Below are 23702 nucleotides of genomic sequence, written 5' to 3' on the forward strand. Positions count from 1 at the left end.
TCAATCTGTTAAAACGTGCAAACTGGAGATCACTCTCCCAGCACACACGCTGTCTCCCACCAAGTCACCTGTAGCTTCCTGACAGAGGCTATCTTGTTTTGAAGTCATTTACCAAGCAAAATGCCCCAGTGGTTTAAATATTCTATGTTTGGTTATGTTATTCATCTATATACCATCTCTCTTATACTAAAATCCTAATATATGAGAAATGTCTGTACGAAGAATCTTCGCTGCCTCCAGATTTAAAGTAGAATTCCAACCTAAAGCCTGGTAAAACTATCAACACAGGGGGCTGAATGAAAAAGACTGACGGATCGCTGGACTAACAAGAAATGTTAGTACAGCGATCTCCCCCACTGTGCTATTGTGTTTTGTCAGGGCTGCCACTGGCTGGCAGTGCTGAGAGCATGCTATCGAACAGGGATCTGTACACATTGGCCGAAAGTCAGCTGATTACTGCTGAACCGACCATTTTTTGGCCCGTGTATACTTGGCATTACACGAACTATGCCAAAAAATGTTTCATCCCCCACTGCTACCTATCAGGCCTAACCTTTGTGGGAAAAAAAACATAAGTATACTCACCTAGTTATAGTCCACTTCAGTCCGGTCATGAGATCCTGCAGTTCTGGCTCTAATCTGTCATTGAGCTGCAGGGGAGAGGAGCGCCAACAATGACTGGGACATGGGAGCCCATAAGGTGAAGTCAATGCTCCTGCAATTCCCAGCTGCCGTTAGGCATTTCCTCCTCTCCCCCACAGTTGCCACTCACTGACACGGGGGATCACGTGATTGGACACTAGTGGACTAAAAATAGGTAAGAATTCACATCTTTTTACATAGGCTAGGTAAGATAGGTAGCAGGGATGCAAGGGGGACATTTTAAAGCGTAGTTTTTGTTAGGCTGGTATTCCACTCTAAACCTTTATTGGAATTCTGATTTAGAACGATGATCTGTCAGAAAGAGATGACCTAACTGCTCAGATTGTGAGATGTAAATACACACCCTCCATACATGTTACTAGATTTCTGGAACCTGGTTGCAGTGGATTACATATAACACATATTGGGTTACATTGTATGGACTTTCTGACTTCATTTAGCCCAGTTGCAGTGTTTCCTTGCTATCATTAGCAGTTCCCCCATAGTTTTCACTTGTTACTGGGCATTCCTAAACAGACAAACTCAACTTGCAGGAAAAAGCGACTGTGTTTGTAAAGGGCCCTTTCAACCCAAGTTATACTTACCTTACCAGTGCTCTCTCGCAGACTTATGTTATTCAGTTGCCTGTCAGCTTGACTGATCTAAAATATTCACTTGCCTTTTTGCAATAATCTGAAAAACATGACAGACTTTACAGCAGATTGTTTATTATAGCCATTAGGCCAAAAGACCAATGAACCTTTTCTCTACTTGGCAGCTTCAGAGAAGATGCTGAGAGCTTGGAAGGAGATGGAAGATCGGGCGGTAGGATGTGCGAAGGTAATGTGTGAACAAACTAAGCAGTCGCTCATAAATGTAATAAAATCCTTCAGAAGATATTTATAAGCATATAGTTTAAAGTTGAATTATGGCAATTTGTCCTATTCACCAACAAATATTTCAGTATGGTAAAAATCTTCGCTAAATAAGAGAATATCATGTGGATTGTGTTGCCTATCATTGCTTTTTTTGGGTATAGTGCTTTTTTAGGGCTTTGGAACAAACCCACTAGGTGTCAAGGGAAAGCTGTATAGAAAATGTTTTTTCAGTTTCCTGCCACTCTCTGCTTTTCCCTTCTCTCCTCATCCCTGTTTATTCTTTCTAAAGATGGGGTTGAGTATGACACTTTAGACTATAGCATCAATTGTGTATCTGTATCACAGACTACCTTGGTATCAATCCCAAACTATAATACTGAAACCCACAAAAGTGAGAAAATGGGGGGGAAAAAGGGACTTTTTGATACCCACAAAATATAGAACATGTATGTAAATGTAGAAATCACATATTAAGACAACATTAAATTAAACCCCATAGAGCCTGGGGGAACATTGTACAAAATTTTGCAAAAAACATTATATATATATATATATATATATATATATATATATATATATATATATATATATACCATATCACTTCATCATTGGATGGCAGTAGACAGTAAAGTGCAACATGATGATCCTAATTCCATAGGTCCAGAGCTCTGATACCTTTTTGATTAAGTCTTTAGGGGGCTGGCAGCCAATAGCATATCACAAGGATCTCTAGGATACATATAGGTAAGTATACAAAAAAGAGAAACCACAACCAATTCATAATGTCCTATATCCAATGTCCTATATCCAAAATACATCCATTGCAGATTAAAGAATTATTCAAATACACTTTTTCAGAATTACAACCTCCACATACTATGCTGAAGGTCCACGTGGACAAGGGGAAGCAATGTTATGAATATAATTCCAAGCATAAGGGTTATATGGAAAATCAACCTGTCAACTACGCTGGAAGTTGATTTTCCATATATCCCTTGTGCTTTGGATGCATGGTATTACATTCATGGCATTGCTACTCTTCGTCCTTGTAGACCTCCAGCATATTATGAGGTGGTTGTAATTCTGATTATGTAAGTGTATTTGAATAATTTAAACTTCAATGAATGTATTTTGGATATAGGATATTATGAATTGGTTGCTGTTTCTCTTTTCTGTATACTTGCCTATATGTGTATCCTAGAGATCCTTGTGATATGCTATTGGCTGCCACCCCCCTGGGGCTCTGGACCTATGCAATTAGTTACATCATTTACGTTGCACTTTACTGCCATCCAATGATGAAGTAATATGTTCCATATTTTACAATGTTCCCCCATGCTCTATGGGGTTTAATTTTAATGTGGTCTTAAAAAATATGGGATTTTTTATTTTTTACCTGGCTATATGTTCTATATTTTGTGGGAATCAAAAAGTCCCTTTTTTTTCCCATTCTCTCATTTGGGGAGCTATGTCATCTGCTGGTGTTGGTCCTCATGCTTCCCTCTGCTAAACAGCTTTATGGAGATGCTGATTTCATTTTCCAATAGGACTTGGCACCTGCTCACACTGCCAAAAGTATCAATACCTGGTTTAATGATCATGGTATTACTGTGCTTGATTGGCCAGCACACTTGCCTGACCTAAACCCCCATAGAGCAACGGTTCTCAACTCCTGTCCTCAGGACCCACTAACAGGCCAGTTTTGCAAGAGAACTAAAATACATCACAGGTGATATCATTTGCTGCTCAGTAATTGCAGTATTCTAGTCTACATCTCCCCAAGGCAATACTTAAAATCTGGCCGGTTAGTAGGTCCTGAGGACAAGAGTTGAGAACCACTGCCATAGAGAATCTAAGGAGGATGAGACACCAGACACAACAATGCAGTTGAGCTGAAGGCCGCTATCAAAGCAACCTGGGATTTCATAACACCTCAGCAGTGCTGCAGTCTGATTGCCTCCATGCCATGCCACATTAATGCAGTAATTCATGCAAAAGGAGCCCCGACCAAGTATTGAGTGCATACTATACTGTACATGGACATACTTTTCAGTAAGCCAACATTTTTATATTAAAGATCTTTTTTTTTTAATTGATCTTATGTAATATTCAAATTTTCTGAGATACTGAATTTTGGGTTTTCACTAGCTGTAAGCCATAATCATCAACATTAAAGAAAGAAATGCTTGAAATATATCACTCTTTGTGTAATGCATCTATCAAAAATATATGTGAAGGATAAAATTATAACCCGCGCTTAAAACTAACAATGCATATCAAAAATATACTGTATTTTCTGGCGTATAAGACTACTTTTGAACCTCAAAAAAATCCCCCAAAAATGGGGGGTCGTCTTATACGCCGAGTATAATATCTCCAAGGTAACCTAAGTATAAGTATAACCGGTAGATGAAAATTAGGGGGGTCGTCTTATATGCCCAGTCGTCTTATACGCCGGAAAATACGATATGTTTCATTGTTTAAATTGAATTAACCACTTCACCCGGGCGGACGTCATATGACGTCATTGGGTTTAAGTGGGGATATCTGAATGATGCCTGCAGCTGCAGGCATCATTCAGATAATTTTTTTTTCCTCAGGCGATTCCCTTCACTATAAAATGGGGTTGAATTGCCGCTTGATTGTTCTTACAATCAAGCGGCGGGAGGGGACATCCCACCCCTCCTGCCGCCCTCCGGTGCTTCTCCCGGCTCGCCCATACAATCGTCGAGTCGGAGAAGGAATCGACCGCCGGGAGGAAGTGTACCATAGAGACTGCGAGGACCAGAGGCCTGGCAGTTTCAATACTGCCGAGATCTCTGCATTCAGCTGAGATGTTTTTTTTTTTTTTTTTTTTAGGCTTTATAGCCTGTAGGCGAGATCTGAGGTCTCAGATCTCCCTATAAAGAGGACTGTCATTCACTGAACCTATTACAAGGGATGTTTACATTCCTTGTAATAGGAATAAAAGTGATCAATAAATACAATACAAATTAAATGGAAAGTGTAAAAGAAAAAAAAAAACTTTTCTAGTGCCCCCGTCCCCTTTAGCTCGCATGCAGAAGCGAACGCATGCGTACGTCGCGGCCACATATGTAAACAATCCATACATGTGAGGTATCGCCATGAACATTAGAGACAGAGCAACAATTCTAGCCCAAGACCTCCACTGTAACTCTAAACTGGTAACCTGTAGGAAAAAAAAAATTTAAGGCGTCTCCTACAGAGATTTGTAAGTACCGAAGTTTGGCGTCATTTCACGAGTGTTGAATGGCTAACTTTAGTGTTTTTTCTTGTTTTTTTTTTTTTAAATTCACAAATCTGTTTTTTTTTTCTCCAAAAAAACCCGTTTCAAAAATTTCTGCACAAATACCGTGTGACATAAAAAGTTGCAATGACATTTTTTTCCCTAGGGTCTCTGCTAAAAAAAATATATAATGTTTTCTAGCAAAAAAATGATGATTTTTAACATGTAGGAGCACCTGATATTCTAATTTTATGAGATGTACCTGTATGTTTTACCAGACACACAGGTCTAGTGAGCAAAGATTGTCCACTGGCATAAACCTGAGATCATTTCATGTCAATAACCAGATTCCACATTGTGTCTGTATCTCTTTTATGTAAAAGTTTGTAAATAGTTTATTGTATTGCTCTGTACTCACAGGCTGGACAAATTTCCTTTCTGGATGACCAAATAATGGGACTCCACACTGAGATAGTGGAACTACAGAGGAGCCCTTATGCACGGAGACAAGGCGATGTCATGGAGCATCTGTGAGTTCACATTGACCAGTTTTTGCATGGTTACAAAGGAAGACTCTCCTAAGTTTTGTGTTGATATTTCTGCTAGCAAAGCTTAAAGTATGCCATTAAAAATAAACCATATTAGGGTGGGGCTCACCGTTGCCACTATGGTTTTTCTTTTTTTTTAGCATGTTAGTTGATTTAGATATCCATATCAGAAATTTTACTTCTTATTCCTGACTGTCTAATAGGTGACTTGATACCTTACAGAAATATATGTTGCAGGTTACAAGTGCTTAGATGTGGCGGCTGTATTTTTTCTTCTTTTATTTTCACCTGGTTATTATTCTACCAGTAACACACTTGCTGTCCTAGGATGACCATGCTCATACTGTATAAGGACAACCGATATTGAACTACTGGGAACTCCCCCTGTTCCCTTGTTCATAACATACGTGGGTGAGATCCTTTAGTCTTGAGAAAAGTATAACAGTGCAGCACAGGAAGTTATCAGCTGACAAGATTTGTGTCAGGGACTTCTCAAACAGATGAAACAAAATGCTTTCACACGTATATTTAGCAAAGAAAGTCTATAAGTGAAGTTCATTGTGTACATACACTTTTTAAGCTTAGTGTGGATAAAATAGAATCTTTTTTTCCTTCCATGTTAGGTGAATTCCTTGCTTTAAAAAAATAATACCTCAGTAATTCCATATCCTTCTTGTGGCTTGTATTTAACCAAAAAAGATAAATCACATTGACAGTTCCTACTTCTACCTAAACTGCACTTCCAAACACCATTGCCCACCTTTCCAGATCCCTGAACAAAAACAGATACTAATGTAGGGTACTTGTAGATACTCCCCTGCCCCGCTCCATCCCATGTGCTGTGATGCTGCATTGGGGTTCCTGAGCAGCCAATTGCCAGATCAGGGTGTTTTTACAAAGGCAGTGGGGAGGCAGAGGTGTGCCTAGCCATGTTCAAATGCAGTCTTTCATTATGAATTTATCTAAGATTTTCATGGGTTTGGATAGCATTTTTAGGTGTTTGACTTCTTGTACCTTTATTCCCCCTGGTAACTACTAGCCAGGAAAAATGTCAAATTTTCTATATGAGCTTGCTTATATGGCGATACCTTACGATCCACAAATTTTTGTGTTTATTTAAAGTCAGCAGCTACATAAAGTATACCTGCTGATATCACGGTGTGCTCTTTTGTCAGTACATATGCGCAGAATCCTGTGGCTAGAAAGCTGGACTGCGAAATTACAGTGTAAAAAAAATTGCTGTCTGGCTTTCCCTTTCATGGGGAGCGCCTATTTGGTGACGATCTGGATAGATATATCCAAAAGATTTTCAGGGGGAAAAAGTACGTTGTTACCAGTTAAAGGGAAAAGCAAACGTCCTTCTTTTAAGGTTTCCAACATTCAGACTCCCAGTACTTGTAATCCCAGGCAGTTTCGACGGCCCCAGCTGTCTGAATCTAGAACCAAGCCTTCATGTCAAGGGCCGAAGAAACCCTAGGCCCAAAGACCTATCAAGTATAGCTCTAAATCTACCTTGGGAAAGGGCGCCCCCACTCAGTCAGGTGGGGGGCAAGACTACTATGGTTCTCAGAGGTCTGTGTGAAAATAATTAATGACAACTGGGTTATTTCCACTATCTCGCAGGAGTACAAACTAGAATTTTGGGTGTTTTTTCATCCTTAGTTTGCAAAGTCCAAACATACCTACAGATCCTCTAAATAGATCATCTCTTTTTCTTGCTCTGGACCATTTAAGGTCTCAAAGAGTAATTACAGAAGTTCCGGACGATGAAAAATGTAAGGGCTTTTACTCAAACCTTTTCGTAGTCCCCAGGCCAAACGGAGGTGTGAGACCTATTCTGGATCTCAAAGCTCTGAACCAGTTTCTAAACATTTGGACTTTCCGAATGGAGTCAATTCACACAGTCATGGCCTCTCTGCAGGGAGGAGAATTTCTAGCACCCAAAGACATCAAGGATTCATACCTTCATGTGCCTGTCTTTCAGGCCCATCAAAGGTTTTTACGCTATGCAGTAGAAAACCATCATTTTCAGTTTGTGGCTCTGCCCTTCTGGCTGGCCACAGCTCCACGAGTTTTCACAAAGATTCTAGCCCCAGTATTGGCTGTTCTAAGGTCTCAAAGGATAGCAGTGGTAGCATATATAGACAAACTGCTTCAGCTCTAAGCCAGAATGTGTTCTGGACAGTTCAGTTCTTAGAACGTCTGGGTTGGATTCTCAACCTAGTAAAGTCAACATTGCAACTGGTCCATTGTCTTGAATATCTGGGTTTCCTTGTGGACATGTCCTTGGGTCCTTCCACCTCGCCCTGACCTGCTCTCTCTCAGGGTCCGATATTCCACCCTGCTTTATAGTATCTAAATTTGAAGGCTTGGATGTTGAATCCTGGATCTTGAAGGAAGGGGTTATAACGCTAGAAAACCAGTATTTAGAGTCATTTATCACAGAGTCTGTAAGTCTTACATTTCCTGGTGTGAGGCCAGGAAATGGCATCCCCGTAAATATATCATCGAGAGGATTCTAGCCTTCTTGTAAGTAGGGGTAGATATGAAGTTAGCCTTGGGCACTATTATGGGTCAAATTTCAGCCTTATCATTTTTTTTCCCAGAGACCAATCGCTTCGCATTCCTTACTTGGAACCTTCATTCAAGGGGTGCTACATATGCTTCCGTCAGTGGGGCCACCATTGTGTCCTTAGGATCTAAATTTGGTGCTGGCAGTTTTACAGAAACAGCCTTTTGAGCCCATGTGGCATATTCCTATGGTCCTGGTTTCCCCTCCTTCCTATTAGGCACCACCCTCATCGGTCTGGCTGTCCCTGTGTGCCATATAGCCCTCCTCCTTCACTGATGCTGGTCCTTTGGGGTGGCCTGGTTCACTGATCAAAGAAGAGAAAAAGCGGCACTTCCAGCGAATAAAAGAACAATGTTTTATTGAAAAATCACAGGTCCAGAAATCGACATACCACAAGAGCACACAGTTCAGCAGACGCGTTTCACACAAAGTGCTTAATCATCACCAATGATGGGTGATGGGAGTGCTGATTGTCACTTGTTACTTCTTTGCTATCCCCTCCACTAGCTGCATGTTACACAGAAAACTGTTCCTGTGCTCTCATGTGTTTGTACTTCTTGCTAAGTGTCAGAATAGATTGTAATTCTGTATAATTAATATATTTTTTCCCAGGGAACAGAAGGCTATAGACTTATACAAGCAGTTAAAGCCTCGGCCTCCAGGTGAGTGTTTGTGATATCTTTGTAGATACATATTTTTTTTTTTTATAACAAGATGTTGATATTTTATCTAATGTTGGCAATCCACTTCTTTTAAGATAATGCCTACAGTGATAGTACCGAAATGGTGAGAACCATTGTGTTGACCGTGCAGGGCCAGGATAAAGTTTTAAAGGAGCTATTTGGACATTTGAGGTAAGCTTACTATTTCCTAAAGTGATTGTAAACTCAAATGGTTAATATTTATTTAATCCTTCATGTGAGTGTTAGACTCGGTCCACACTACCGCGACTTGTCAGGCGACTTGTCAGCCTGACAAGTCGCGGTCCATTGACTGCTACAGGACCCGTTCTAATAGGAGCGACACAAGTCGCTCCGACTTAGAAAAAGGGTCCTGTACTACTTCGAGGCGACCTTAGAGCGACTTGCATAGACATTCGTTATATGAAGTCTGTGCAAGTCGCGCCGAAGTCATTAATGAAGGCTGGAGGGGAGGGGCAGAGAGGAGAGGAGATAATGTTCTCACTGCACACTACAGAGCTGAGAGGGAGGGGGGAGATGGGAGATACAGAAGCGCACAGGAGAGAAGCTAGATGGCGGAGGTACGTATCCTGACCATGATTTCATGGCTCAGCAGCCATGATAAACATGGTCCGCTTACAGAGGGGAAGACAGGCTCACATTTCTGCGATGCGGGAACGCTGCGAATATACAGCGTGTTCCCGCTTCACACTGCCATATGCAATACGCTGGGGGCGTCAATTAAAAGTTAACGACACCCCCAGATCAGATCGCATTTCGCAGTGCGATCTGAAAGTTTGCACAGAATCGGATCGCACTAGTGTGAACCACCATGCGATCCGATTCTGCTGCGGACCAAAAAAAGGGTCCTTTGCGAGTTGGATGCGATTGCGGTGCAAATTCAGCCATACAAACTGTATGGCTGAATTTGCACCGCACAGAGATCGCATGTAATTTTAGGAGCAGTGCGCTCCGAATTACATGCGATCTCTGTCATCGCACAAATGTGAACCGGCACTTAGTCAGAGTGTGTATATATCTCTGTGTGGTATTTTTTTTATTTGTATCTTAGCCCAGCCATAGACGAAACAAATTTATTTTCTGCAACCACGGGTTGCAACCTGCCCGGAGAATGCTGTGATTATTGCTAGCGGCTTTAAGAGCCGCCAGGAATAATTGCATGTAAAGTCCGGCAGACTGAATGTACTCAAGTTGATTTGGTGCATTCAGCCTTGCCCATACATGATTTCGGATCTCAGCCGGTTCAGCAGGAACCATCTATGACCGGCTTCAGAGAGATTTCCAATCCCTTCCTGGCCTGGTAGGAGGTGAATGGAAATTGCCTCAGTAGGGATACAAACAAGAAAAAAAAAAAGAAAAACTGAGCTTCTAAGTCCTCATTTACACTAATGATGACATACATGCATTCATTTGTGTTTATAGAACATTTCTAAAGGTATTTTGAATGGTATAGTTCCCGCTGTGCATTTACCTGCATTTATGCACATTAAGGTTACTATTGTTTACATAAAATAGAAATCTCTGTGTTCATGGGCAGATTAGATACTCATTCAAAATCTTAATGTACAGCGCTGATATTTCAGAGACCTAATTGGCCATTCCATTCATGCTATTAGAAATAAAAACATGATATTGCATACATAAACCCCCCATTTCTTGTCTTTGTTGCATTTGTGTGATGATGATGATTTTAGTGTATTTTTATTAAAAATATCTTTGATAAATATTTGTGCAACTATCGCGGGTCATACAAAATCAATTGCATCACTGTTTTATTATACTAGTCTTGTACTTACAAACTCTGAAAGCTATAAGTGAAACATTATAAAAAATGGGAAAATTGCAAAAATAATCCAGCCACCCAATTTCAAAGTGGAGTGCAGGGTAGAAAAAGGGTTAAAGCAAAATATAGTACTCCAGTTTTATACACATATCTTAAAGTGGTAGTAAACTCAATAGTATTACTTTGCTGCATTAGAATTCTTAAGAATCAATGTATATGGTACTTTATTTACATGCTGTATGTGCCATGTCTCCATTCCGGTGGGTACCGTGCCTTCTTCATCTACTCTGTGGCATTGTAATCCCGCAAGAGAACAGCCACGTGCACAGCTTCCTGGAATACCCCATGCGACATGCTACGTCACAAGGGGGTGTAAACATAAGGGCTAATCACGGGACTCTCAGTGCTAATCGTAAACATGCTGGCCTTCGTTGCCATAGTAATCCCAGATTAAAAATGAGGCTTGGTTATCACTCAGTGCGCAGATTCCGGCCATACAACAAAAAAGGGCAGAGGTTTTGCATCGCACAGATGCGAAAGAGGACAGTAAAAATGGTGCTGCATTCAGGTGGAAGACGGAAAACAAAATCCGCAAAAAAAAAAAGTAAGACGGAACCGAGGGGGTTTATTTACAAGGTGGATTGATATTATTGGCTTTTGTGTAGTGCATACATTAATTTTCAGTGTTTTGTTTGTTAAAGCGTTTGTTGCCCAAAAAAAAAAAAATGTATCCTATTTTTTTAAATCATGTTATACAGCACAGTGCTTGTGCTGTGTAATATGGCTGCTAAACCCTGACTCTGTGGTCAGTTTTTATGTGCCTCCGTCATCCGTAACCTTGCACTGTCGGCCTCTGTGTTCCTCTCCCCCTCCCCTCCCTGTTTGTCTGCTCGTCAGTGCCCACCCCCTCCCCTCCTGTTGCTCTCATATTTATTTAAAATCATCTAATCCCCTCTGTAATAGAACAATAACAGCCCCTGTGTCTGTGTTCTAGAAAAAATTTGCCACCTAAATCCAAGTGGCTCCCAGCGATCATGTGACCACTTGGTGCTCTCTCTCCTCTCTTCCTCTCCTCCCCGGCTGACGTCAGCGGCAGTGCTCGGCTCCACCTGCAGGAGCTGTCAGCCATGCAGAGAAGAGAGCCGCGGGGTCAGCTGAGTGTCTGGAGCCGTTCTGATATAGGTACAGATGAGCCTATTTTTTCTATAACACAGACACAGCGACACTTATTGGTATATAAAAGGGGATTAGATGACTTTATATAAGTGGCTTAACAACCAATTTAGGTTTACTACCACTCTAAGGGGGGAGTCTTGATCATCTCTTTAAGCAAACCACTAGTAGGCTTTTAACATACTCGAGATAGTGCTAAAGCTTACTGAACCCCTCTAGAAGCTTGTTTAAAGTGACATTCAGCAATTCCCTTTAAAATCTGTGTATAAACTCTCAAACTGGAGCTAAATTATGCTTTAGAAGTATCAAAACATCTGAAGATGGCTGAAAGCTTTACAAAAGCTTTCTGCAAACATTGTTCTTATCCAAGCCAAAACCCATATTTACTAGGCATTATAATGCATATTTAGTTGCTGTTTTTTGTATGTTTGTTTTCCTTTACTAAAAAAATGTGTTTGCCCTTAGCCGACTATTGGGTTGTAAGCAGAAAATTATTGAACTGCTGCCCCAAATCGAGATGACCATAAATAACATTAAGGAAGCTGATAGTTCCCTGATGCAGATGCAGGCCAAACGTCAACGAGAAATCTGGCATCTCCTAAAAATTGCATGTGTAAGTATTTTTGTCTTTCATATTACTGTTTATTGGATGGATGTTACAAGCTTACCCAAGTACTCTATTTTGGTAATGAGAACTATCTAACTGAAATTTTTTTCTTCTAATTGCAAAGTAGCGTGCTTCTTAACCACTTCAATACCGGGCACCTTCACCCCCTTCCTGCCAAGGCCAATTTATAGCTTTTAGCGCTGTTGCATTTTGAATGACAATTGCGCGGTCATGGAACACTGTACCTAAACTAAATTTGTCATTTTTTTCCCCATAAATAGAGCTTTCTTTTGGTGGTATTTGATCCCCGCAAGGTTTTTTCTTTTTTGCTAAACAAATAAAAAAAGCCCGAAAAGTTTGAAAAAAAACGTTTTTTTGTTCATGTTATAAAATTTTGTAAGTAGATACGTTTTTTCCTGCACTGATGAGGAGGCACTGATATGCGGCACTGATAGGTAGCACTGATAGGCGGCACTGATGGGCACTGGTGGGCAATAATGGACACTAGTTGGCGGCACTGATGGATGACAATGGTGGGCAGCACTGATGGGGAGGGCACTGGCAGGCTCCCATGGCCCTGATTGCCATCCCTAGTTGCCATGGTGGGCATCCCTGGGGTCATGGGTTGGCATCCCTGGTGGTTCTAGTGGCACCCCCCTTAAGGGTCTGCACTGGTAATCAATGCTCTGATTACCAGTGCAGATCCCCCCCCCCTATCAGGGGAGCCACAGATTGGCTCTCCTCTACTCATGCCTGTCAAGCACGAACTGAGGAAAGCCGATCAATGGCACTTCCTATTTACTATGTGACCAGCTGTGATTGGACACAGCTGGCCACACGGTAAAGAGCCTACGTCAGTAGGCTCTTTACCGAGATCAGAGATGCGCAGAGCGCATTATCCTGCCGCCGTCATATGACGTCTGGTCAGGATAATGTAACCACCTTCCCGCCATCATTTGCCTATAGTGCGGGCAGGAAGTGGTTAAACTGGTTCTTAAGGTATATGTTTTTTTTATCCTAATGCATTCTATGCATTAAGATAAAAGACCTTCTGTGTGCAGCAGCCCCCAATCCTTACCTGAGCCCCCTCTTGATCCATTGATGTTGCAGGAGAGCCTTGGCTGGCCGAGACTCTCCCTCCTGATTGGCTGAGACACAGCAGCAGGCGCCATTGGCTCCCACTGCTGTCACTCAATATCAGTGAGCCAATGAGGGGGGGGCAGAGACACGACTCCATATCTGAATGGACACACAAAGCAACAGCTCGGCTCAGGTGCCACCATAGCAAGCTGCTTGGTGTGGAGGCAGGAGGGAGGAGCCAGGAGTGTCGGCGAGGGACCCAAGAAGAGGAGGATCTGGGCTTCTCTGTTCAAAACCACTACACAGAGCAGGTAAGTATAACATGTTATTAAAAAAAAAAAAACTTTAATATCACTTTAAGCCTTGGATTCTTCAATGGTGAGATCAGCCTAAAGATTGTGATTCTGTTCCTGTCCACCTTGGAGTTCCCCAACTTCCTGTTGTGTTTTCCATAACTTAAAATAAATGAAAAATCCAACAGTAATATTATTTAGGAAACCGTAGTTTAAAGTAAAACTAAAATGTGAGCAAACCGCTTTTTATTGCAGAAAAAACATGCTGTATCTTCTCTGTTTCGATTATTTTATTAAGATTTAGAATAACACGAGGATATTTTAGGGTAACCAAATCAAATACAAAATAGAATGGTCAGTGTACAAACAATGGTGACAATAATATAAATGAAGAATGGGGGGTTTCAGCCATGAACCCATGGAAAGTCAAAAAGTAGGTATGAGGAACTATATCAAAGTGATCAACCATGGAGGGTCCCTTGTAGCACTACGTATTCAGCTATAATCCAAGAAAAGGCTAAACCACAGATGGGCCTTAATTCAGATCAACATTGATGTTATGTCCTTTCTGCAAAAATATGCTATACTGCATATAATATGCTATGTTATGTCCCTTCTACAATTGCCTGTTCGCAATCTTCTATTGGATGTACACTGAGCTGCGCACTCTCAGCTCAGCATGCATTATCGGCATGGTGCCAGTGTGCCAGAATGAAGGACTCTTGTGCAGAGGCACAGGAGTTGTGTCATCCCCATCAGTCAATCAATAGGCTGAAAACCTAGCACCCCGAAGAAACCCATGTACAAGATGTCAGCAGCCGGCGAGAGATCCAACTATCATATCGCTGGAATGGCAGTGAGTATTCTGCAGACTTTAGTTCTGCTTTAAGCTTACTTGTAATTTCCAGCTGGTGCTCTCATTTTATAATTTCAGTAAACTGATCTCCTGCCTAAAGCTGGCCATAGACAAATCAAAAAACAAACGATATTCGTGCCGATCATCGAATCGTATGCGATTTTCCTGCCGCAATCAAAAGTGCCTAATCCAACATGCTGGGTTGTTTTTTCTTTTTAGAAAATCTAAACAATTGATGGCACAATTCGTATGACAGAACTTTCCTTTTTCGACTCCTCTATGGCTTGCTCTACTGCCCAAATAGCCAGATTTTGATATGTTGATTAGCGATTTATGGCGATTTATGCAAGCCTGCTGTTCAGCACTTCTCCTATAACTCAAAGCATAAGGTCATAGAATGCATTGCAGTACTCTCTGTTGGGAAGTCTTGTGGGCATCATGACTGGAGTTTCACTCACGCTTTTATAAGGCTGTGTGTGAGTGCTCAGAAGAAAGGAATCTGTGTTTCCTGGCATAAATATAGCTTTTTTAATGCAGCTGTTACTTTTTAAGAAAATAGGCTAACGTGAGATGAGCTTGTGTACTGAGCTTTCTAAATAGGACTATTTGCTGTATATAGCATCTTTGGTGATTGTATTCTGTGTAAGCCATCAAGAGTTATCAGCAAATATGACAGCCAGTATATATAATCCATACCTTTCTAATACAAAGCCATAGCTCTTAAAATTTAGTCGTGTTTTGTCTAGCTTCTCACTTTCTGAAACCGTTGTATAGGATAAAACACAATTTGGACCCTGTAGTTTTGTTGTTCTCTAATTTGACGGTTAAATTAGCTAAATCTCATTGGCGAATAAATGAATCTATCCTCCGTAACAAATCTTACTGTTTGGATATTATTACCCACTTGAAAGCTTACTTTGATACTAATAAAGCAGAGGACACAAATCCCGCCATCAACTGGGCGGCATACAAAGTTTCTCTTCGGGGTTTTCTGATTCAGTTGTCGTCTAGACTTAGGAAAGCTTGCAGCGAGGTCATCACTGCCAAGACGGAGGAATATGAAGCCCTAGCTACCGAACACAAGCGTTCCCCACACCCTTATTTTTTAAATAAACTCGAACAGGCCCGCACTGAACTTAATATTTGCCTTACTACGAAGGCAAAGAAATATTTACGCTGGGCTAATCATAAATTCTTTACCTGGCGTGACCAACCGGGTTCGTTGGTTGCACATATACTTACCCCTAAACACACACATACAGCTCTTCCGAAAATTAGACTCTCAGGAGGCAATCTTTCTCAAAATCCCCAAAAGATCCAAAAATTTCAGGAGTTTTATACCAAACTATACAACCCACCTCAGGGCCCTGTTTCTGCTTCCATTAGTAGTTTCCTGAATACCTTATCTTTACCTTCTCTTATGGAATCTCATAGGGAAATTATGGACAAACCCATTACAGATTAAGAAATTCACACCACTATTAAGACGCTGTCCTTTAATAAATCACCTGGTCCTGCCAGTCTCCCTAATAACTTCTAAAACGTTTTCTGAACAGTTGGCTCCTCATGTGGCCCTTTAGTTTAATTCCTCGTGAGACGGTAGAAGGGTTCCTTTTTGCTGAAAATAGGGCCTTCATTAGCGTCATACCCAAACCGAATAAAGACTCAATTGACATCCTTAACTACTGCCCTGTTTATTTGATTAATTGTGGCCTCAAAATTTTAACAAAACTTTTAGCTTTATGTCTAGGCACATTTATAGCGCAATATATCCATAGGGTCAATCCGGCTTCATAAACAAACGGCAAACGTAAGATCAGATCTGTCAGTCTATAGCATTGATTTCTGCAATACGTTCCAAATGGGATACTTCCTTATCTAGGGAATTACTACTTCTTTCCCTAGACCTTCATAAAGCCTTTGATAGCTTTAATTGGGACTATTTATTTACCAATCTAGAGGCCTTTGGATTTGGCTCTACTTTTATTTTGCTATTGAAATTGCTTTATAGCAATCCATCAGCCCAGGTTTCCATTAGGGGTTTTAGGTTGCTCACATTTCCTATCCGACCCGGAACACGACAGGGTTGCCCACTTTCCCATTGCTATTTGCATTGGCGATTGAACCCTTAGCCATAGCAATTCCATCCCATCCTATTATACATGGCATATGTTGTGGGCAATAGGAACATAAATGCTCCTTGTTTGCCAACAACATCCTCATGTATATAACTAACCCCCAAACCACCCTACCTCATTTGCTGACATTGTCACCAAGTTTCCCAGCTCTTAGGGCTTTCTTTAAATACCCAAAAAACAACTGCCCTTAATATTTCTTTACCTCCCTCAATGGTGCTGCCCTTACGCAACACCTATAGTCTTCAATGGGCGTTAAACGCTCTTCCCTTTTTAGGTATCCAACTGAATCGACACTCTCTATCGGACTAATTATCCTCCACTTTTTCGTCGAGTTCAGGAAGATCTTTGACGAAAGGCAGACTATCCCTTATCTTGGTTTGGCAGAATCAACTCTATTAAAATTACATTTCTACCCAGGATACTTTATTATTTTAGAACCTTACCCATTTCATGTCCCAGGGGGAGATCTAAAGCATTTACAATCGGAAGTCCTTCTCTTTATTTGGGGCAAAAAAAAACCAGGAATGAATAAATTTACGTATGTTTCGAAACCCAGTGATGGGCTTGGCCTCCCTTATTTACAGGCTTATTATCAAGCTGCTCAAATAACTCCCACAACGGCCAAGGGATCTACACCCCTTTGGGTCTCTTTTGAAGCTCTCTTGTGTTACCCTTTTGCCATTGGTTCTCTAATGTGCCTTCCTAGCCCTCTTCACCCCCCCCCCCCCATCTTATGTCCTACCCTGTCTTATTCACTAGCGGTTTGGGATGGAGTAAACCATCGAAAACCCCTGTCATCTCCATACCCCACTGGCCCCCTTGTTTTGTAACCCTGAGTTCTCTCCCATAATTACTCCGTTGCCATTTCAATGGTGGCTTAACAAGGGGCTTTTTAGGATAGGGGATCAACCACAGTCTTTGCAATATTTTAGAGACACGTTGTAAATGCCCTCTAGTGAAATATTCAGGTACAATAGACTTATTTATTTTGTACAATCTAAACTTAACTTGCTAGAGAGACTCCTTACACTTACAAATTTTGAATTATCTGTCAAACGAAAGGCCTCCTATGGGGACGGGTATCTACAGTATACGCCACTCTTACTGATCCGACTACTAAGCTCCCTTATATGAATCAATGGGAACGGGACTTGAATACCACTTTTGAAGTCTGACTGGCAAGATATTGCCTATGCATTATCCAAATTATCCATTAACACAACACTTATTGAAGTAAACTGTAAAATGCTCCTACGTTGGTATTTGGTCCCGACCAGAGTTGCGAAGATGCACCCATCTGCATCCCCCACTTGCTTTAGGCGTTGTAGCCAGATGGGTACAATGTCTCATGTTTGGTGGCAGTGCCCTGTAGTCACCAGATTCTGAATTCGCATATTTAACTTGATATATTCAGTGACGGGTTAATATCCATAGATTCCTGGAACCAGTGCTTTTTCAAAAGCTTTCTGAGGAGGTCCCCAAAAAATCGATTAAAACTCATTACGTATATTCCTTTTAGCATCCAGAATAACTATTGCTAAACACTAGAGGCAGTCGACGGTTCCCCTTGAATATGTGAAGAATAAACTTAACTGAATCATGGTAAATGATAGACTTACCTGTATTCTCTGCAACTTTATTAAGAAATTGGTTGCGATATGGCATCCATGGATACGATACTTATCTGTAACCTAATGAATTCCTGGCTGGCCCTCTTTTTCCTTTCTTTCTCTCCTTCATTTTCTTTGCCTTTTCTTTATCTACTCCCTTTTTTCCTTTCCCTCTTTTTTTTTTTTTTTTTGGGTTTGTTTGATTTCTTCAATAATTGCAAGATGGTCTGATGGAACATATAGTTATATGCTGATGATACTCATTGGAATGCACTGGGGGGGTTTCCTCTTACTGGTCCCTTTTTCTTTTTTGGTCCCTATCTCGTTTCCCCGTAACATAACCATTACCAGTATCGCATATCAAAATGGTTCGATGGGATCTCACGCAGTTAATCCCTAGTGGATTGGACATCTATTCTTTGACCCTATTGATAATAATTCGTATTCTAATATACTGTCTTGTTATCTCAACTGGTGTTTCTACCGAGATTGTTTAATGTTGAGATCTCTATGTTTAATATTAGGAGGTCTTATGTCTATGAATATCGATAAACATTCCAGTATTTAAGTTGATTTCACATCTGTTTGCACTATTGTTAACAAATTGTGCCCTATACGACATTGTCTTATTACTTCAATAAAAATATTGAAATCTAAAACACAATTTGAGCATATCTGCCAGCTTTGGAACTTAGCTGTAACTGATCTAAAACTAAAAACTGATTTACTACAATTTATTGGGAAACCATGCTGTAAATTTACTAGACAGTTACTTGAAGCTTCTCTGCTGGTATTGTGCTTTGTGTTTGAAAACTATCCTGGAAGAATAAGGTATTTGCATGCTGATGTGGATTCTGATCCAGTGGCTTCAGTGCTTTTTTCGGCATGCTTCTTTAGGGTCAGTGACTCAACGTTTAGCAAGTGATAGCTAGGCAATTAGTGTCTTAAAATGGGGAAACAAGTACAGCCTCTTTAATATGCTTTGAGGGTAGAATTTGCTCGTAATGCATACTGTTTAACTTGACAATTGAATGCAGATAGATGGTAAAATAAAGTATGGTGTCTGATATTTAAAATATCTTTTTTTTTTTTTTTTTTTTCCGTGTAGACGCAAAGCTCTGCACGCTCTTTAGGACCGGCTAGTTTAGAGAACTCTGCTAGTCCTCGTCCATCAGGTTGGTCAGACCCAAACTCTCCTCAAGCTCTCACTTCTATGCTTCTTCCAAAAGACAGGAACAGGTATGTACTAATAAAATGCATTTACCTTTTCAGCCTTTCATTTGCGGAGTTGCCCATTTACTCCATAATGACATATTGTATAATATATAACAAATTGATGGTAGAGAGGCAGGATACTAAAAATGAATGGGTAACTTTTTCTCTTGTTGCCTTTTACAGTATGCTCCACTGTCCGCTTATACATGGTTTAAACATAATTTAAAATTAAAGTGTAATATTCTTCTTTTTAGGGAAGCATTTAAGCGTGCTATAGATGAGAATCTGTTCTACCAGAAACAGCTGAGTACCCTGATTATGGAAAGCACAAAAGAAAAGGAGAGCAGTTTGGTGGTGAGTTTTTTTGGGTTTTTTTGTTATTAGAAGTAGTAATTCAACCTCTGTAGCAGTCTTGGTAAACTGCTATGGCGCTGTTAAGGGCTTTGGTAGTTCACTGAGTCTTCCTGGAAGTGTGAAACCGCCTCCCTGTTCGATGTACGTGGCAGACAGCTCGAACTGACAATCTGCAAGAGACCTGCATGGTGTAATGCTTTCCAGGCTCCTAAAGTAAAAAAATAGTAAATGCACATTTTTTTTACCTGCAAAAAAAGTGCATTATTATTTTTTTGTTAAAGGTTAACTTATCCTTGAAAGTCCAATTCAAAGCTCTGGGCTCCACCCCCCACCCTCCAGGATACTTTTATGTTTGTTTGTTTTTTTTTTTCCTGATGCCCTTCTGTTTGGTCACGTCCTGTGCTGGGTCCTCTTCAGGCTTCTCCCAGTGTTAGGTGACCATGGATGATGCAGCGAGTGATGCTGGTGAGATGACATCAAATGCTGGTCTTTGCATCAATACACCGTGAGTGCAGAGCGCTGTGCTTAAGGGAAAGGCCCTGACTCAATGCACTCAGACTTGTTTTAGTCTTCTGGGAGCTTATTGGTTTCTTAACACAACCTGCACCGGATTTTGCAATCTCCAGTTTTAGTAAATCTCCCCGAGTGTCATTCAGTCAGACTCCGGACATCTTGCAGGAAACTATTTTGAATTTAAAGTGGTTGTAAAGTCAGAAGGGTTTTTATCTGAATGCATTCTATGCAACTCCCCCCCCCCCCCCCATATACTTACCCGAGCCCATCTCACTCCAGCGATGTTGCAGGAGTGGCTTGGCTGCCCGAGACTCTCCATCCTCATTGGTTAAGACGACAGCTAGGCTCAATTAGCTTCCGCTGCTGTCAATCAAATTCAGTGAGCCAATGAGGAGAAAGAGGGGGCCGTGTCGTGGCTCCATGTTTGAATGGACACAGGGAGCTGCGACTCCGGTGCCCCCATAGCAAGATGCTTGCTGTGGGGGCACTCAACAGGAGGGAGGGGCTAGGAGCGCCAAAGAGGGACTCTACAAGAGGAGGGTCTGGGCTGCTCTGTGCAAAAGCAACTGAACAGAGGAGGTAAGTATAACATGTTTAATAAGTTTAACATGAGTATTTTTGTTGGGCTTGGAATTTGGGCTTTAAAGTTGAATTCCTGTGAAATTCGAACTAGGGCTAAATCTACTCCCACCCCCATTCTAAAACTATTCTATCTACCCTGTAAAAGAAAAGATGTCTGTTTACCTTATTCTCAAGCCACTCCAGTCCAGTCACAGTCCAGTCCAGTCACATTATTGGGTCCCAGCGCTGGCTTCAACGTAGTTGAGAGGCAGAGAGAACGACTGCAGATTCTGAGCAATGATGTCACCCAAAAGCTTACTATGCGGCAGCTGTTGTTGGCCGTCTCCCCTCTACTCTGAAGTGAGCGCTTAAAGCCGGTATCTTTTCTTTTACATGGTAGCTAGAATAGGTTTAGATTGGGGGTGGGAGTAGATTTAGCCTTTGTAAGAATATGACTAGAATAACACTTTAACATTGTGATTAAACGGCAACAAGTTCATTGTCTACAAATTCATTAAATTATATGCACTAGTCCTAGTATTTTATTTAGGTAATTTTGTTGTACTTTACTAAAATGTGGTGAAAATAGGCTAACCTCTCTTTTTTTCTGCTTAGAGCCTGGATTGGAGCTGGCTCCAACAGTAAGTGTTGAGCTGTACCCTAAAGACATCCATTCGCTCCTCATTTACACACTGCAGCATCTGTTATAAGAAGACTGGTAATGCAGTAACGTATTGTGGAATGTCACCATGAAAAATCCTTACTATGATTTCAGAAATAAGCGCACATAGCCTTGCTTGTATCACCACAAATGTTAGATAATTTTATCTAAGCATACATCTAGGTTGAAAATGGTGGTATATCTTATGTCTTGACCCTGAAGTACATCACAGGGTATGTTAAATGTTTTTAGACTCTCTGCTCCCTGGACGAAGGACAGGAATACAACACATTTGTCACCTTGTCATGAGAGAAAGACAGAAGACAGGGGTTGCCATTGCTGACCTACTTTATCATAGTTGCCTGGTTCCTATTCTGACCCTCTTGGTTCATTAATTTGAGTTACTGACCTGGAACAAATATAGAGATCAGCAAAGTAGTCTAGTGAAGTCATCAATCTGTATCCGAATACTTTTTTCTGGGTCAGAGTCAAAGTAATAATGCGAAAAAATGTCAGCCCGACTGCAAGGATTGTCAAGGAGGGCCTTTTCGTTTCTCATGACTGTTTTTCCTTTTACCCTCCTTATTTGATTATCTGAGGACTGTAACTAGCAAGGTGTGATTTTAAGTTTCTAAAGTTTCAATTTTATGGAAGACTGTTCTTATAAGTGCAATATTTTTACTTCCTCTAAGAGGAAACCCAGGACACATGGCTTCCGAAGCACCTCTAGGCTTGTAGATTTGTCTTTCCAATCTTGTGAATGTCTGTATATTTAAGTTTTAATGTATTTTCAATTCTTTAAAAAAAAAATTCTGTAACTGATAAATGATTGTCCTTTAACTTCGCTCTTGTACAATATCAATATAATTTAAATAAATAACTAGAAAAAATGTATCTTTTTGTATTGCTTTTCTTGTATTATTTGACTAAAGACGAACTCTGTAAATATTGTAGGAGTTTTTATTCTTATAAAGTGTTTCACATTTACTTTGAAATCAAATCCCCAAGTAACCTCTGGTGTACCCAGTTGTCTTCCAGAAGTTGCACAATTTGCTGAATGTTTTCCACCTGTAAAGTTTTGTCCTGAAACTAAATTCTATCATAAAGAGCAAGCCAATATCAAAATAGGTCCAAAAAAAGCACTAATAAAGTTGCGTTGTTAAAAAAAAAAAACTCCAAACTTTGAAAATCTTGTTGAGCAGTGTCAAACCTTTACAGATGGAAGGAATTCTGATTGAATAAAAATGGTTTAGGTCAGAAAGTCATTTAAAAGTCGAAATGGCAACTGAAGGAGCTATAGGGGTTCAGAAGATAAGTATAACCTTCCTTGCACTCGCCACCACCCCCCCCTTTTTTTTTTTTTCTTATTTTCGTTTCCCACATACTCTTCATTAAGGACCACAGGGAACTTCACATACACATTCCTTTTCTTATAAGCTAGTTGGCGCTACTCTGATCGAATGGAGATTGAAAATGGGGAGTCTCAGTAGTTTCTGAATACCCCTTGTCAGAATGAAGATATTGAATATTTGGTTCTCGTTACCTTTGGGAGGTGATCATTTTCTCAGGTTTATTGTAATGGAATATGGGCCCTATTCTCATGTACCTGTAACCTGGCTGTTATTTTGTCTGTCTGCGAAAAAAAGCCAACAGCTCATAACCCTAAGAACACCATTCCCAAGATGAAACCTGGTAAGGACAGGGGGAGTTCTTTTTTCTGCTGGCAGGAACTAGAAAACTTGTCAAAGATCAATGGGGTCAAATAGTGGGAAAATCTTATTGTCTGCAGTGGATCCAAAACTGGGATGGTTGTTTACCTTCCAGCATTAAAGGGACTAAAAGTCACACAGCCAAAGCTACTTCCTCTTTTGTTCATTGACGGACACAATTCCTGATCCATTTCGATGGAGAGAAGGTTCTGTCCGGAGCGGTGCCCGCCTGGTTCCTGGTATGGTAAGTAACTGTCTCCCCCTCCCCCTTGAGGGTTTTGGGGTGGACGTGGGCCCCTCCAGGGGAGGGTCGGACCCCTGGCTTCCTCTCCTTCCCGTTAGGCCCCCCTCATCGGTCTGATGGTCCCTGTGGGCCATCTATCCTCCCCATCCGCCCTGCCCCTCCCTCACTGGGGCTGTTGGGTGACCTGGTCCACTGCCTAGGGTGGGGGCAGAGTGCTGTGCTGACGATGGGGGCAGGGAGATGCGCAGCCAGCGACCGGGCGATCGGCTGTGGGGGGGGGGGCTATACCTGGTGGGAGCTTCTGCCAGGGCCCGCCT

At 41.1% G+C, this 23702-nt stretch overlaps 1 protein-coding gene across 1 annotated transcript in view; it reads left to right on the forward strand.

Annotated features, from left to right (window-relative positions):
- The window catches only part of CHUK (component of inhibitor of nuclear factor kappa B kinase complex), a 78153-nt gene extending 56190 nt beyond the window's left edge, over positions 1-21963 (forward strand). Inside the window, exons 14-21 of the mRNA XM_082268422.1 lie at positions 1421-1482; positions 5188-5297; positions 8500-8549; positions 8645-8741; positions 12010-12157; positions 19237-19367; positions 19598-19697; positions 21387-21963. Of these exons, the coding sequence (XP_082124548.1) occupies positions 1421-1482; positions 5188-5297; positions 8500-8549; positions 8645-8741; positions 12010-12157; positions 19237-19367; positions 19598-19697; positions 21387-21416 (728 nt within the window). The 3' untranslated portion in view covers positions 21417-21963. The remainder of the gene's footprint in view (positions 1-1420; positions 1483-5187; positions 5298-8499; positions 8550-8644; positions 8742-12009; positions 12158-19236; positions 19368-19597; positions 19698-21386) is intronic.
- Positions 21964-23702: the final 1739 nt, after the last annotated feature.

This window comes from Pelophylax lessonae (genome assembly GCF_965119305.1).
Source record: "Pelophylax lessonae genome assembly, chromosome: 9".
Lineage (NCBI taxonomy): Eukaryota > Metazoa > Chordata > Amphibia > Anura > Ranidae > Pelophylax > Pelophylax lessonae.